Source organism: Castor canadensis, chromosome 8 (assembly GCF_047511655.1).
Source record: "Castor canadensis chromosome 8, mCasCan1.hap1v2, whole genome shotgun sequence".
In the NCBI taxonomy this organism is placed as follows: Eukaryota; Metazoa; Chordata; class Mammalia; order Rodentia; family Castoridae; genus Castor; species Castor canadensis.
In genome coordinates, this window is record NC_133393.1 from 5,821,431 (window position 1) to 5,833,793 (window position 12,363).

The window sequence follows — 12,363 nt, forward strand, 5'->3', positions numbered from 1 at the left end:
ATGTGTCAGTGTGATTTATACAGGGGTCAACACTCAATTGTACTGGACATAAATTGGGTAGGGTCACACATTTAGGGCTTTACTTGAGATTGAAAGGCACGTGTGTATCTGTGGTTGTTTGCCTATTGTGTCTCTTAAACCCTAATGCCTAATTTGGACAGCAATCATCAGTGCCTGCCCACCAGATAAAAATTATACTTCCAAATTGGGTTTCATGTGCATTTGCTTATTGTTGCTATTGTTACTTTGTAATTGGTTACTATGTAGCAAGTTATTTCTTCTCATGCATCTTTGCCCTTCCTCCCATTCTTCTTCCCTTCCTATCTCCCTTCCCCCTTCTTTTTCTCTTTCTCTTCTTTTTTCCCACTCTTCTTCCTTCAGTGTTACCAATTCTAAAGAGTGGTAGCGTTGAAGTCTCATAATTGCAAGAGATTGTGAAAGTGTAGGCTTTAAAGCAAGAAATCTTAAAGCAAGAAAACATAGATTTACTTCTTAGGAAACCTTAAGAGCAAGAATGCCCATCTCTTGAAATGCCATTTCCTAGTCCAAGAAAGAATTTTCAAATTACATTACTTCACCGAGTTAATTATTCCCTGTGCTATCCTGGCAAAAGCACTACATGATTCTTTTTACCCAGTTTGTTTCTATTGTGCGGGAGCCTTCCATTGCTGTGACAATTGTGCGGGAGCCTTCCATTGCTGTGACAATTGTGTTTAAACAGCAGAATGGCAAGGATTCAAATTAGGATTTATTTTGTAACCATGATCCTAGTTTCTTTTTTAATTGCTCTATCCTCTATTAACTGTATTCTAAATAAGTCCTAGCAGGGAAATGCTTTAAAGTTGTGTAACACTTGAGGTGTTAAGCCTTGTAATATCTATGGGGTAGACTATACGTTGAGCAATGTACCATGCTAAAGGAGCAGGTTAACTTCTCTGCTTCCTATGACCTCACAAATTATAGTGGGTGGAAAAGGAACAAAAAAACCTGAGAGCTTTGCAAGAAGGAAATACTCAATAATGAAATATAGAAGAAAGAAACCAGTCTGAAATAGCACTGAGTTCAAAACTAGACTTTGTTGGTAACTACCTCGCTGCCATAACATTCTCTAGAGTTCAAGATTTCATCTCAAATTTGGAAGAAGAGCCAGCTGAACTCTCAGTTCTCCTCTGGCTCTGAAACTTGGGAAGACTTGAAGGGAGAGCCAGGTACACCCGTGCCACATATGCTTGGTTTTCACAAGGCACATCAAGCCACCAAGTAGGATATAAGATATTGAGAGTCAGTACTGTCCTGGAATAATTGACATTATAGTAAGAATAAAACAAAGGTATTATGCAAAAAGCCTCAGAATCTTACAGAGAAGGTGTAAAAAGTCATGATGACTTAGAACTGAGCATGGCAAATTCAAATTCATGAGAAAAATTAATAACCATGGGATACAAAACTGAAACGCAGTAGAGACCAAGCATTGGCAAGATGCAGCCCACAGCTATTTTAGATACCCATGAGGACCAACCCCAATCTAAGGGCAGAAGACTGAAGTCTGAGGGGTCTCCCTGGCATGTTTAGCTATTTTGACATAAAAATCAAGTTTCTCTTTTTGTTTGGCATGTAAGTATATTAGAGAGAAACACACGTGTTCTATGTATTGAACAACTGCTAAATCTTTCAGAACTGTTTTTGAAAGATGCTAGTTTGCTATATTTCTTTCTACAAATGTTTTAAATTTCATTTTTATTTTCATATGTTACTTGTACAAAGGCCTTTTAAAACGTTTTCTGAACTGAGGTCTGGTGACTTAGTATAGGATTGAAATTGTCCCTCCCTATACCTGGGTAATTAACTTTTGCTATTAGGTGGATCCTGTGCTTTTGTGTCCACCCTCCTGCTACAATATCCCCAACTGCACTGCTGAGCCTGTGAGGTGCTCTCTTTGGCTTCCTCCTCTGTGCTGTTCTCCCAACTAGCTTGGACCCGAGAGGATGTTTGACAAAGTCTAGAGGTGTTCTTGGTTGTCATGATTGGGGCATAGAGGGGATATTACACTACACTATGGAGGATGCTTAGTAAATATGAGGCAGCCTCCCAGAACAAAAGCTACCCATCCCCAAATATCAACAGTACAGAAAAGCCTCAGAGCTGAGCAACAAAAGCTGTCACATTTCTTTTGCTAATATCTGTCAGGTGTATTTCCTATGTTTTCCATCAACCCAGCACATGTAGTCACATTTGCCTCCTCACAACACACATGGAAATAATATGAAAGTTTCACCAGCATGCACTCACCTTTACCACCAAGACACCCTGACAATTCCCATGACATTGGAACTTAGTGATGCCACTGAGAACCCACAGTCTTGATTTTACAGCCCAGTAATTAGTCATGATCCAGAGTTTGGAAAACATTGATGTAGAAGACTTTGGTGTCAAATGAAAGTGTATTTGAACCAGGTTCACCACACTTCATAACTGTACAGGTATCAACAACCTCACCTGTAAACTCAGAACGGTAAGAGTGATGAGGATAAAAATGAGAATATTCTTGTTACGTGGTAGACGCTAAACACAAGTTACTTTCCCTAGAATATAAAATTAACGAAAGAACTACTTTTTAGATAGTAAAGTATTATTCAACCCAGCAGTGGAAAACCATTATTCCTGCAGAGAAGGAAATCAGCATGTTCTCCCATGAGGAGAAGTGAGGATCGGGATCCAGTCAGGGTGAGTCTGAGCCACACTGAGAGCTTCTGAACAAAGTAGCACAGGAGCTCAGGAGATGGGGAGGCTCCTCTCCTGCTGCTTCTCTTTGTCAGTGCTGTTTTGGGCTCTGCTCAGCTTCCAGAGCCTTTACCGCTGTAGGATCTGCCCTGCTTTGTTTATGTCCTCCAGCTGAGGACAGCTGGACACATGTGACTTGAGTCACGCAATGTTGGGATGGTGCCACTGACAGGTGAAAATCTGGGCCAAGGAGGATCTTCCTGAGATGCCTACAGCCCTTCCATGAAGTAGACCGATAGTCCTTGTGTACTTTGGATCATTTGCTTCTGTGGGCTCGTTCGTTTGGTCATTCATTCATTCACAGTTAGAGAAACCAAGAGGCTACTAATATGGCGGGGAAGCCTGTGCTTCACTACTTCAGTGGACGAGGCAGAATGCAGAGTATCAGAATGGAGAGGCTCTTGCCTGCAGCCGGAGTAGAGGTAGGTTCCGATTGGGTCATCTTCCGTTGGTTTTAAAATCAACCTTTCCAATTCATTTTTATAAGCCACGAGACTTTCAGTGGCTTAACCTGTGACTAGTTTTGCCTGAAATAAAGATGATTTTCAGCTATTAAGAAAGAAGTAGACTGATTTGACCAAATGAAATATTCAGTAATCTGTCCAGTAGGGGGCACAGACACAATTAAAATTATTTTTAAGAGAAAGAAAGGAAACCTCAAATAATCACATAAGGTAGAGCTTATATGGATTTAAATAAACTATGAAATGTAATCTGTGACACTTATGAGGCAGTTAGAAACTTGAATATTGACTGAACGTCGGGTGGTATTAAAGAAGTATTGTAAATTTTTTCTGTCTCTGCTTATGATATTGTTGCTACTTTTAAATAGTATGTGTGTTTCAGAGACTTACACTGAAATGTTCGTAATAAGACCACGTGATACCTACATTTGTTTGATTTTATGGTGAAAGTGAGAGAAGGACAGATAGAAATGAAACAGAATTAGCTTGGGATGGGATTATTGGAAATGGGTGATGATTTTAAGGAGGATCCTGTATTTTATTGTATTTTCACACATAATTGAAATTTACTTAATAAAATGGTAGAAGATATAAGAAAGTAAACAACTAATCAAAGTTCATAAATAAGCAAAGCAACCGAGGGAATGATAGCAGCAAACCGCCCACTCACAATGCAGAGTATTGGATCACAATTGTTTTGTGATTAAATGCCAAGGGTTCTGGGATACATGATGAACAACACAGTGTCCCTGTTCTAGGGTGGCCTACATGTTATGAAGATGCAGACAAACAAATGGATGATAATAAGGTGTGGTAGAAGCAAGCATTTTGCAGCAAAAAGGCCATTCTTCCTAGTTTTTTAATAGGATTCTGTAGGTTTGTGTGACTCAGTGGAGTGCTGACTTCTTTAGCACTTCCTTTCCTAAATTCATGAAAAATACGAAAATTGGAAATGCTGTAGGGCCAGTCCGGGTTGTTTTCTTTCAAGAAATGAATATTCTGTTGTCCATCTGCCAGCTCTGTGTTTTGGGGATTTGAGTTCATGGGGAAGATGAGTTCAGCACAGGATGAAAGTAAGGTGATGCCATCAGTACCCAAGAGTTCCTCTCCTCCTTCCCAGCTTGACTGGAGAAGGTAGTGGGCAAGGGCTGATGTAGACCCTGGCTCGGACCTGGATTCTTTGTGCCCAAAGACTGATCAATACAGTCCCCTCTACTGTCACCAGCCTCACCAGGAATATCATTATGCCCGCTCCATCTCCCTCAGCCACCCTGCTGTGATGACCACTTGGAATTCCTTATGTTTTCATGGATGATATGTAAGTTGATGGTACATACACTTTACACTCTTTAAAATCAAATCCTCTGGGATTATGGAAATCAGCAATAAACCCCGTTTCACCAAGCACCTATTTAAAACCTTTTGTGATTAAAAACTGCCTTTTTATTTATAAAAGGAAAGTAGTGATATAAATTAGAGATAATTATTTGTCAACCTCATACCATATGGTGGGGACACCAAGGATTCTATTCTGTTCTTACTAGAGATCACAGTCTCACTGAAACTCTAAAGCCTCAAAAGTTGGAGAAAATTCCACTGTCCCTCCAGTGACATCTCTCCCAAATCATGACCTAACGATAGGGATCTGTGGGGTCACTGTGGAGGTGAACTACAAAAATGAGGGGCTGTGTACTGTGATCCGTGCATTCCTTAGTAAGCCAAATCTAAATATTCAAGCAGCCATGATCAGCCTCCTTTGTGTCCACTGCCACCTCAGACATTTTAACTTCTCCATATTCACACTCAAGTTTAAGGCCATAACACTGTGTAATGAGCTACATGAACTTATTTACTTTTTCTGCTTTCAGTTTGAAGAGAAGTTTAGAGAATCTCCAGAGGACGTGGAAAAGTTAAAAAATGGTAAGACCAAGTTTCTAAATATCCCTCATGAGGTACCTAGTTCAAGGTTTCCACACCAGGCAATGGCAGCATGTTGGTAGGGTGGTAGATGGGTGGGGAGAGCTAAAATGTAAGGGGTGAGGCTCCTTGGCAGTCTGACAACTCTGTCAGTACTAGAAAGAAGTAGACTGCTCTGCGTACTCTTTCAGTTCCCCATGAATGCCCTCTCCTTTCTTTCTCATGCTTCCTATGCCAGAATGAGCTGCAGTCAGCTCAGGATCCCACATCGCCCTCCATCCAAGCACACACAGGATGTGATCACATTAGATGGAAGCATTAGATCACAGGAGGAGGAGTAGATGGGAGTAACTCATCCATGGTTGTGATGAGTTCCTGTCCCACCTACAGTGCAGGCTTGGAGGACCACATAATCAGACATCTACGGAAACCTCTCTTGGAATCCATCTTCAACGCTATGAACACAATGGGACTTGGTTTGGAAACTCCCCGCCTAACTCGATATTTTCTTGGGAACTGTTGTAGTCCCTCCTAGCCTTCCTAAAATATCCATGAAGATGAATTAAACACATAAAAAAACTCCATAAAAGATCTAGTATGTATCTGCATAGGACAAAAAACACAAATAAAATACACTAAAAATCCAAAGGAAGAGAGATGACAAAGGAAGAAACAGAAGACTAAAAATAAAATTTGTTTCACTTGAAAGATTGCCAGGTGACCATTCTTATTTTCCGTGTGTATCTTCAATCATTTTAAGAAACATTTTCTTATCAGGTAAGAGTGGAATCATAGACATTTCTTTTTCCCTTTTTGTTCTTCTTTCAAAAGATGGAGTTTGATGTTCCAGCAGGTGCCCATGGTGGAGATGGATGGGATGAAGCTGGTGCAGACCACAGCCATCCTCAGCTACATTGCCACCAAATATGATCTCTACGGAAAAGACATGAAGGAGCGAGCCCTGTACGGTGTATTTTCTGTTTTTACATCAACAGATAACAAGGGAAGGGTTTAGGTCCTTTCTTGTATGAGTAGGACCATGGCAGGTAGAGCATGGCCAGCAGCTGGCGGTCCCAGGCATATACAATGAGGTGATTATAGCAGAGTTCTGTGGAAAGGCGGAAGAGTAAACTTGGGGTGGGTTCAGGCAACTGTGGATATGACTGAGGATGATGTTATCAGTCGCTGCATGGGGACAGAATTTCAAACAGTGATAAGCTGTGAAATCTTATGATTGGTGGCCAGGTGCTTAGGGTGTTAGAGGTTAGGCTTGAGTCATCATTTAGAGAAAGGACACAGGGTTTGATGGTATAGAGGAGGAGTTCTGGAGAGGGGAAGAGCCAAAGGAGTCGACATCCAAATGATGTAATCTAATCTAAATTACCAGTTAATTCAACAAGCTGGCCAACTTCATGAAGGTTGTAGGGGCTGGTGCCCAAGACACCAGGGTTACCTGAAGCATTTCCTTCTGGACTAACTCAGCCAGGCTGACCCCACACCACAAAAGCTGGAGGTGTCCACTCTGTTGTGAGGGAACTGCTTCATCGAAAACAAAATCCTGAATGCAAATATGCACAATTCCTTAAAAAGAAAAATACAGTGTTAGCCAGCAATTCCAGCACCAGCTGCACACTCATGGAAAATGGAAATAGTTCTACCAGTACTTGTGTAAAAATGTTCTTAGAAACAATATTCACACTTTTCAGCCTGTGGAATCAGCTGAATATCCAATAATGTCTGAATAGAGGAACAAAATATACCATAGGCATCCATTAGAATTGAGAGGAATCAGTGACATATGCTACAGCATGAATAAGTTTTGAAAATATTTCATTATATTAATGGCTACACAAAGTGCCACATATGCTCTGATTTATTTCCTGTGAAATGTGCACAACATTAAAATTGACAGAGATAGAAAGTAGATCAGTTGTTGCCTGTGCCTGTGAGGGAGAAAGGGGAGTGAATGTGAGAACATGCATGATTTCTGGGGGCATGAAGTGATAAAGATGTTCTGAAATTGTAGAATGTTAATGCTTTCAGAATTCTGTGAATGTGCGAAAAACACTGAATATTATCTTTCAAAGACTGACAATGATGGTGAATATATGATAAGTCTGCTTTTTACAAAAGAAACAGCTTGAAACAGCAGGAATACACACATTTCCTATAATATGCAGTGGTTGTAACTGAACACTGCACCTATTAAGGGGCCCTTTTATGCAGTCTTGAGAAGTAGAAACCAGAGTTGGAAAAGGTAGAGTTGGAAAATAGCATGTGGAGAAAGTGGTAGAAATGTGTTTAATGAGAAATAATTGAGAGAACTTCTAACATTAAAAATAAAATATAAGCTTGTGCTGTATAACAATATAACAGAGGATCAGAGACATATCTCAGAGGCTGGGCCAGGGGTTCTGTCTAGAGCATATGTAAAAGTGAGGTCTTGTTTTTTAGGGGTTTTTAAATTTTATTTTAAGTACTAGAGATTGGTTGATCCTAGAAACACATGCTTGCTAGGCAAGCACTCTACATCTTGGCCTATGCTTAGTCTTAGTCTTTTTTTTTTTTTTTTTTTTGGAGATAGGGTCTAAATAACTTTGGCCAAGATGACCTTAAACTCAAGATTCACCTGCCTCTGTCTCCTGAGTAGCTGGAATTACAGGTGTTCACCAACATACCTAGCTTAGCCATAGTAGTCATTTGATGTTTGTGAACGGAAAAAAAAAAAACACACACACACAGCAGAGAGAGCAAACAAACCCTGTTTGTAGGATTGCTGGATATGTGCAGTGATTCTACCATGTTCTCTCGTAACTCTAATTTGGAGAGGCTACTGGTGTTTTTTGTGTCTGTGTTTGGTTATGGGTAAAACAAAAATATTGAACATATATCACACTGATAGCTAAACAATAAACGGTGGATCATAGATGGTGGTTCATGCCTGGATTCCCACCTACTCAGTAGACAGCAGTCAGGAGGATCGCACTTTGAGGCCATTCCAAGGAAAAAGTAGTGAGATCCCCATCTCAACCAGCAAACCAGTCACGGGGCACATACCTGTGATCCCAGTATGTGGAAGGCATAGGTAGGAGAATCACAGTCTGGCATCAGCTCCAGGCAAAAAACACATGACTTTATTAAAAAAAAATAACTAAAGCAAAAAAAGGCTGGATGTGTTAGCCTAATTGGCATAGCCTTGCCTAGCAAATACAAGGCCCTGAGTTCAAATCCCAGCACCACACCCCCAAAACAAAAGGAAAGAAAAGAGAAGGAAGGAAGGAAGGAGGGAGCGAGGAAGGAAAGCTGGTTAACTCATAATGAATCCTCACAGAAGATGACGGTTACATGAAACACATCCAGAAAGGTGAGTTACACTGTATCTCCTGAACTGTACTTTCTTAGGTTTTAAAAATAAATCTAAAGTTGGAAACATTTGAATATTTGAATGTTTCTGCCTTTCAGGATTGATATGTACGCAGAAGGTTTGGTAGATTTGCTTGAAATGATCTGGAGCCCACTCCTATGTCCTCAGGAAAAAGACGCCAAGATTGCCTTGCTCAAAGACAGAACAGTGAATCGCTACTTGCCCGTCTTTGAAAATGTAAGAGAGCCTGTGCAGAGTTTGGGGCACTGGGTTCAGAGGATGAGAGGAAATCATGGCTGGGCTGTCCTAGAGCATCAACCTCACTTCCAGTGAGCCTTCCTGAGCACCAGGGCTGCACCCTGACCCTCAAAGCATTTCAGAGAAATGGACCATGGGGAAGCATTGCATAGATCAGAAAGCTATAAGAGTTCAGCAAAATTCACTTTATACATGGCAATTAGTATTCGGTATTTGACAGAGTTCACGGTTGTAACTAAATCTGGTTGTGGGAGGCTCTGAGCCACAGCAGAGGTGGACTCGATACTGCAGGACAACATGGACCTGAATTCCAGAACAAGCTGATGAACACACAGATCAGAAAATGTTCTGGCATCACGTGGAGGGTCACAGGAGAGCAGCAGCCTGTCAGGAGGATTTGTAGAGCCTCAAGAATGGATGAGAAGGAGCTGAACAAGGACAGTGGTGGGGAGATGGAGAGGGGTGGGAGAGGAAGAAATGTTAAGAAAAATGAATTTGCAGGATTTGGGGACATGGCTGTCAGACTTGAAAGGAAAGCCATGCACACTAAGAAACACAGGGCCATAGTGTTGTAGGTACTGCCTATCTTAGTATTTCTCTTTGAAGGTAAATTGAGGACATTTCCAAGCAATATGAATTTATGCTAAGTAAAAATTAAGTACCAATAAAAGACTATAGATGTTATAGGAATCTTACAAGTAAATGAGAGCATAATTAGACTCCTTTTTAAAAATATGAAGCATTGAATTCCTTCAACAAAGCTAATTTCATTCCTGACTGCTCTATGACAGAGGTGAAGATTTTAAAGCAATGAAATTCTCACATACCCCTCTGGTGTTTTTGATTTCTCCGTTGGTCAAATAATCACTTGTTATTCATTACAAAGTAAGCTGCAGACATCAGTGTCATTCACCCCAGCCACTTCAGCAGGCAGATTATGACACTGTATAAGAGCACTGTTGCAAGGGAGATGATAAATTCAAGTTCACCCATTTTTACTGGAGAACCAGAGAGATAACTGAGAAATGGGGAGAGCAGATGAGAGGAGAAATGTAGACACTAAATATTCTAATCTTGGGTGAAAAAATGTAGTCACTATGCACATGAGATGGGAGAGAAAGAGCAGAAAGGAGAGGCACTTCCTGAAATCTCAGGGATGTTTACCCTTTTAAGTTGGGTTAGGGGCAAACAAATATTGTGAAGCATGACCTCAGTCTTTGGCACTTGTGAAAGTTGCAGGTGAGTGTGGGCAGTGTCAAAACCATCAGGATGTGTGAATGACAATGAAAGGGTCACCTGACCATTAACTATGAACTTAGCAGTTTCTACTTCTCACTTTCAGTCATAAGTCAGGAGCTTGTAGAAAGATCTAGAGTTCCACATCTGCCCAGGGAGGCAAGAGAGGGAAATCAGTTGGGTCAGAGTCTCAGGAAGAGGCAGGTCCCCAGCCTGACTGTGCGTTCACAATCTGACTCCTCCAATTCTGCAGGTGTTGAAGAGCCATGGGCAAGACTACCTTGTTGGCAACAGATTGAGCAAGGCTGACATTCACCTGTTGGAAGTTCTCCTCTACATTGAAGAGCTTGACGCCAGCCTTCTGGCCACCTTCCCTCTGCTGCAGGTGATGTATTTCACAGACCTCACACAGGCAGCCCCATTTCTCCATAAATGCAATATTTAGACCTGTGGGCTGGCAAGGTCAACAATCCAACCTTTGCTAAGTCTCTAAATTGAGTTTCGGTACCCTGGATTTGAAGAATGAACATCAACTCTTTGTGCAAGTAAATCTGAGGTGGATGCTACCCTCACAAGAATATTTTGTGTTTTAGAATGAGAAGGGCCCAGCAAGTATCTCCCTGAACTACATTCTGTTATGGACTCTGTCCACACCTCCCTGGGACTTCTTTGGTTTCATGTGTCCTTGAATTTGCACAATCAGTCCATCTCAACAGTTCTCTTTCCATCTGGTTTCCTTGTCTCAACTCTCACTCCTGCTTTCAGCTTTGGAAATTTCTCTCCCTCTCACACAGTGCCCACCCTCCGAAAACCCCTACTTTAGTCTCTCACTGTGAAAATAGGTCTCCAGCTAGACGCTTGTATTTTCTAACCTGATTTCCAAATTGGCTTTTTTCATGTCATCATGTCTTTCTAGATATTTCACTCTAATGACATTTGAAAGACACAATGTTCTTGTTTTGCAACCTAAAAAATGGATCTATAAGGTTTATGTGTAAGAGTGCCGTGAAGGCTATGAACCGAATAAAGTCTTGCGAGGTTTTTAAGAAATCATGTTGAGCTGTTTTCTACCTCTTGTCTTCCTCATCACTGGTTGTCTGTTCCCAGCTCTACACTGGTGTTGATGGAGAGACTCAGCTGGTCTTTGTCAAGGAGGGGCTCAGATTCCTGGGTTATACTAATAGTTGGATTGAACATTGGGCTCTTTTCTGAGGCTGTGGTTTCTGTGTTGCAGGCCCTGAGGACCAGGATCAGTAACCTCATGAATGTGAAGAAGTTCCTGCAGCCTGGCAGCCTGAGGAAGCCTTGTGTTACTGCAAAGGAAGTAGAAGAAGAAAGGAAGATTTTCAAGTTTTAACAAAACTCATATTGACCAGACCCAAATATACCAAACTTTTGATGTTTTGCAATAATGACATGTTTCACATATGTGTTGAATCTGGCTATTATGAGATTTAAAGTTTTCCAAGTTGTATATATACCCAATGTGCTTGAAGAGTGAGTTCCAACCCCTGCATACAGAAAGAAAGCAGCAGTGACAGCAAATGCAAGCAACCAGAGTAAATAAATAAAGTATAATCCAAATAAAAAGAGCACCACCACCAACAGAAAAGAAGGGGCCAAAGTTAAAGTAAAATAAAATCAAAAGATTAAAACAGCAAAATTAATTCATAAAAGTAAGAAATAAGAAAATAAAAGGGAAAAAGAACTAGGAAGAAAAATCTAAAACTAAAAAGAAAAAAACAGGAGTAAGGTAAAAAGTGAAATTAAATTAAAACAAAAAGAAAACAAAGAAGTTAAATATTAAAACAAGAAGAAAAGAGGAAAAATCCATATTCAAGCAAAAAAGTGATTTAAAAAAAGTTTCATAGAAAATAAAACTTGCTGTCCTCTGATGTCCTTGATGACACAGCAAGAGTGGGTGCTCCTGTCCTGCACTAATCTGAGCTTCTGCACACTTGGGAGAGCACAGGTCAGGGTTACTCACCTTTTCCTTCTTCCCTTTGTGCCGTCAGCCAGGCAACCAGCACAGGTGGTGTGCAGCTGGCACCAGTTAAAGGGTCCATCAACTGCCCAGCATGCCAGACTCAGCTAGGGAGGAATTCAGAGCTCTGCACCAAAGGTCTACCCTGGAGTTATTTGCTCTGTGCACTGTAAGGACAGGGTTGACACTAGGTGCTGCAGCATGTCAGGGTCCAGCTGCCTTTTATGCTGCCCACTGCAGAGAAGAGAGATTCTATGGGTACCAGTTACTACTCTGGGTGGTGACAGCGAAGGGAGATTGCGTTGGCAGGCTCTGTGCAGTCCACTACCAATGAGCCTGGTGTTTTCTAGATTTGGCTC

General features: G+C 41.1%; 1 protein-coding gene across 2 annotated transcripts; it reads left to right on the forward strand.

The window, feature by feature from the left end:
• Positions 1-3,089: 3,089 nt before the first annotated feature.
• On the forward strand, positions 3,090-12,110 carry LOC109696840 (glutathione S-transferase A2-like). 2 transcript variants are annotated; one of them, XM_074081684.1, is made up of 6 exons: positions 3,090-3,203; positions 5,114-5,165; positions 5,254-5,257; positions 5,994-6,125; positions 8,625-8,763; positions 11,255-12,110. In XM_074081684.1, the coding sequence occupies exons 1-6, from the start codon at positions 3,111-3,113 to the stop codon at positions 11,375-11,377; spliced, it is 543 nt and encodes a 180-aa protein (XP_073937785.1). In that variant the 5' UTR covers positions 3,090-3,110; the 3' UTR covers positions 11,378-12,110. The 2 variants fall into 2 exon arrangements, with proteins under 2 accessions (XP_073937785.1, XP_020035675.1); XM_020180086.2 differs by lacking the exon at positions 5,254-5,257 and adding an exon at positions 10,274-10,405 and having other exon boundaries at positions 5,114-5,175; positions 6,000-6,125; positions 11,255-11,392.
• The last annotated feature ends 253 nt before the right edge of the window (positions 12,111-12,363 follow it).

Bases quoted from the DNA above. Each gene is read 5' to 3' on its own strand.
- LOC109696840 (XM_020180086.2), top strand. From the start codon at position 3,111: ATGGCGGGGAAGCCTGTGCTTCACTACTTCAGTGGACGAGGCAGAATG. The intron at 3,204-5,113 runs GTAGGTTCCGAT...TTCTGCTTTCAG, and splicing joins TGCCTGCAGCCGGAGTAGAG to TTTGAAGAGAAGTTTAGAGA. The intron at 8,764-10,273 runs GTAAGAGAGCCT...CCAATTCTGCAG, and splicing joins ACTTGCCCGTCTTTGAAAAT to GTGTTGAAGAGCCATGGGCA.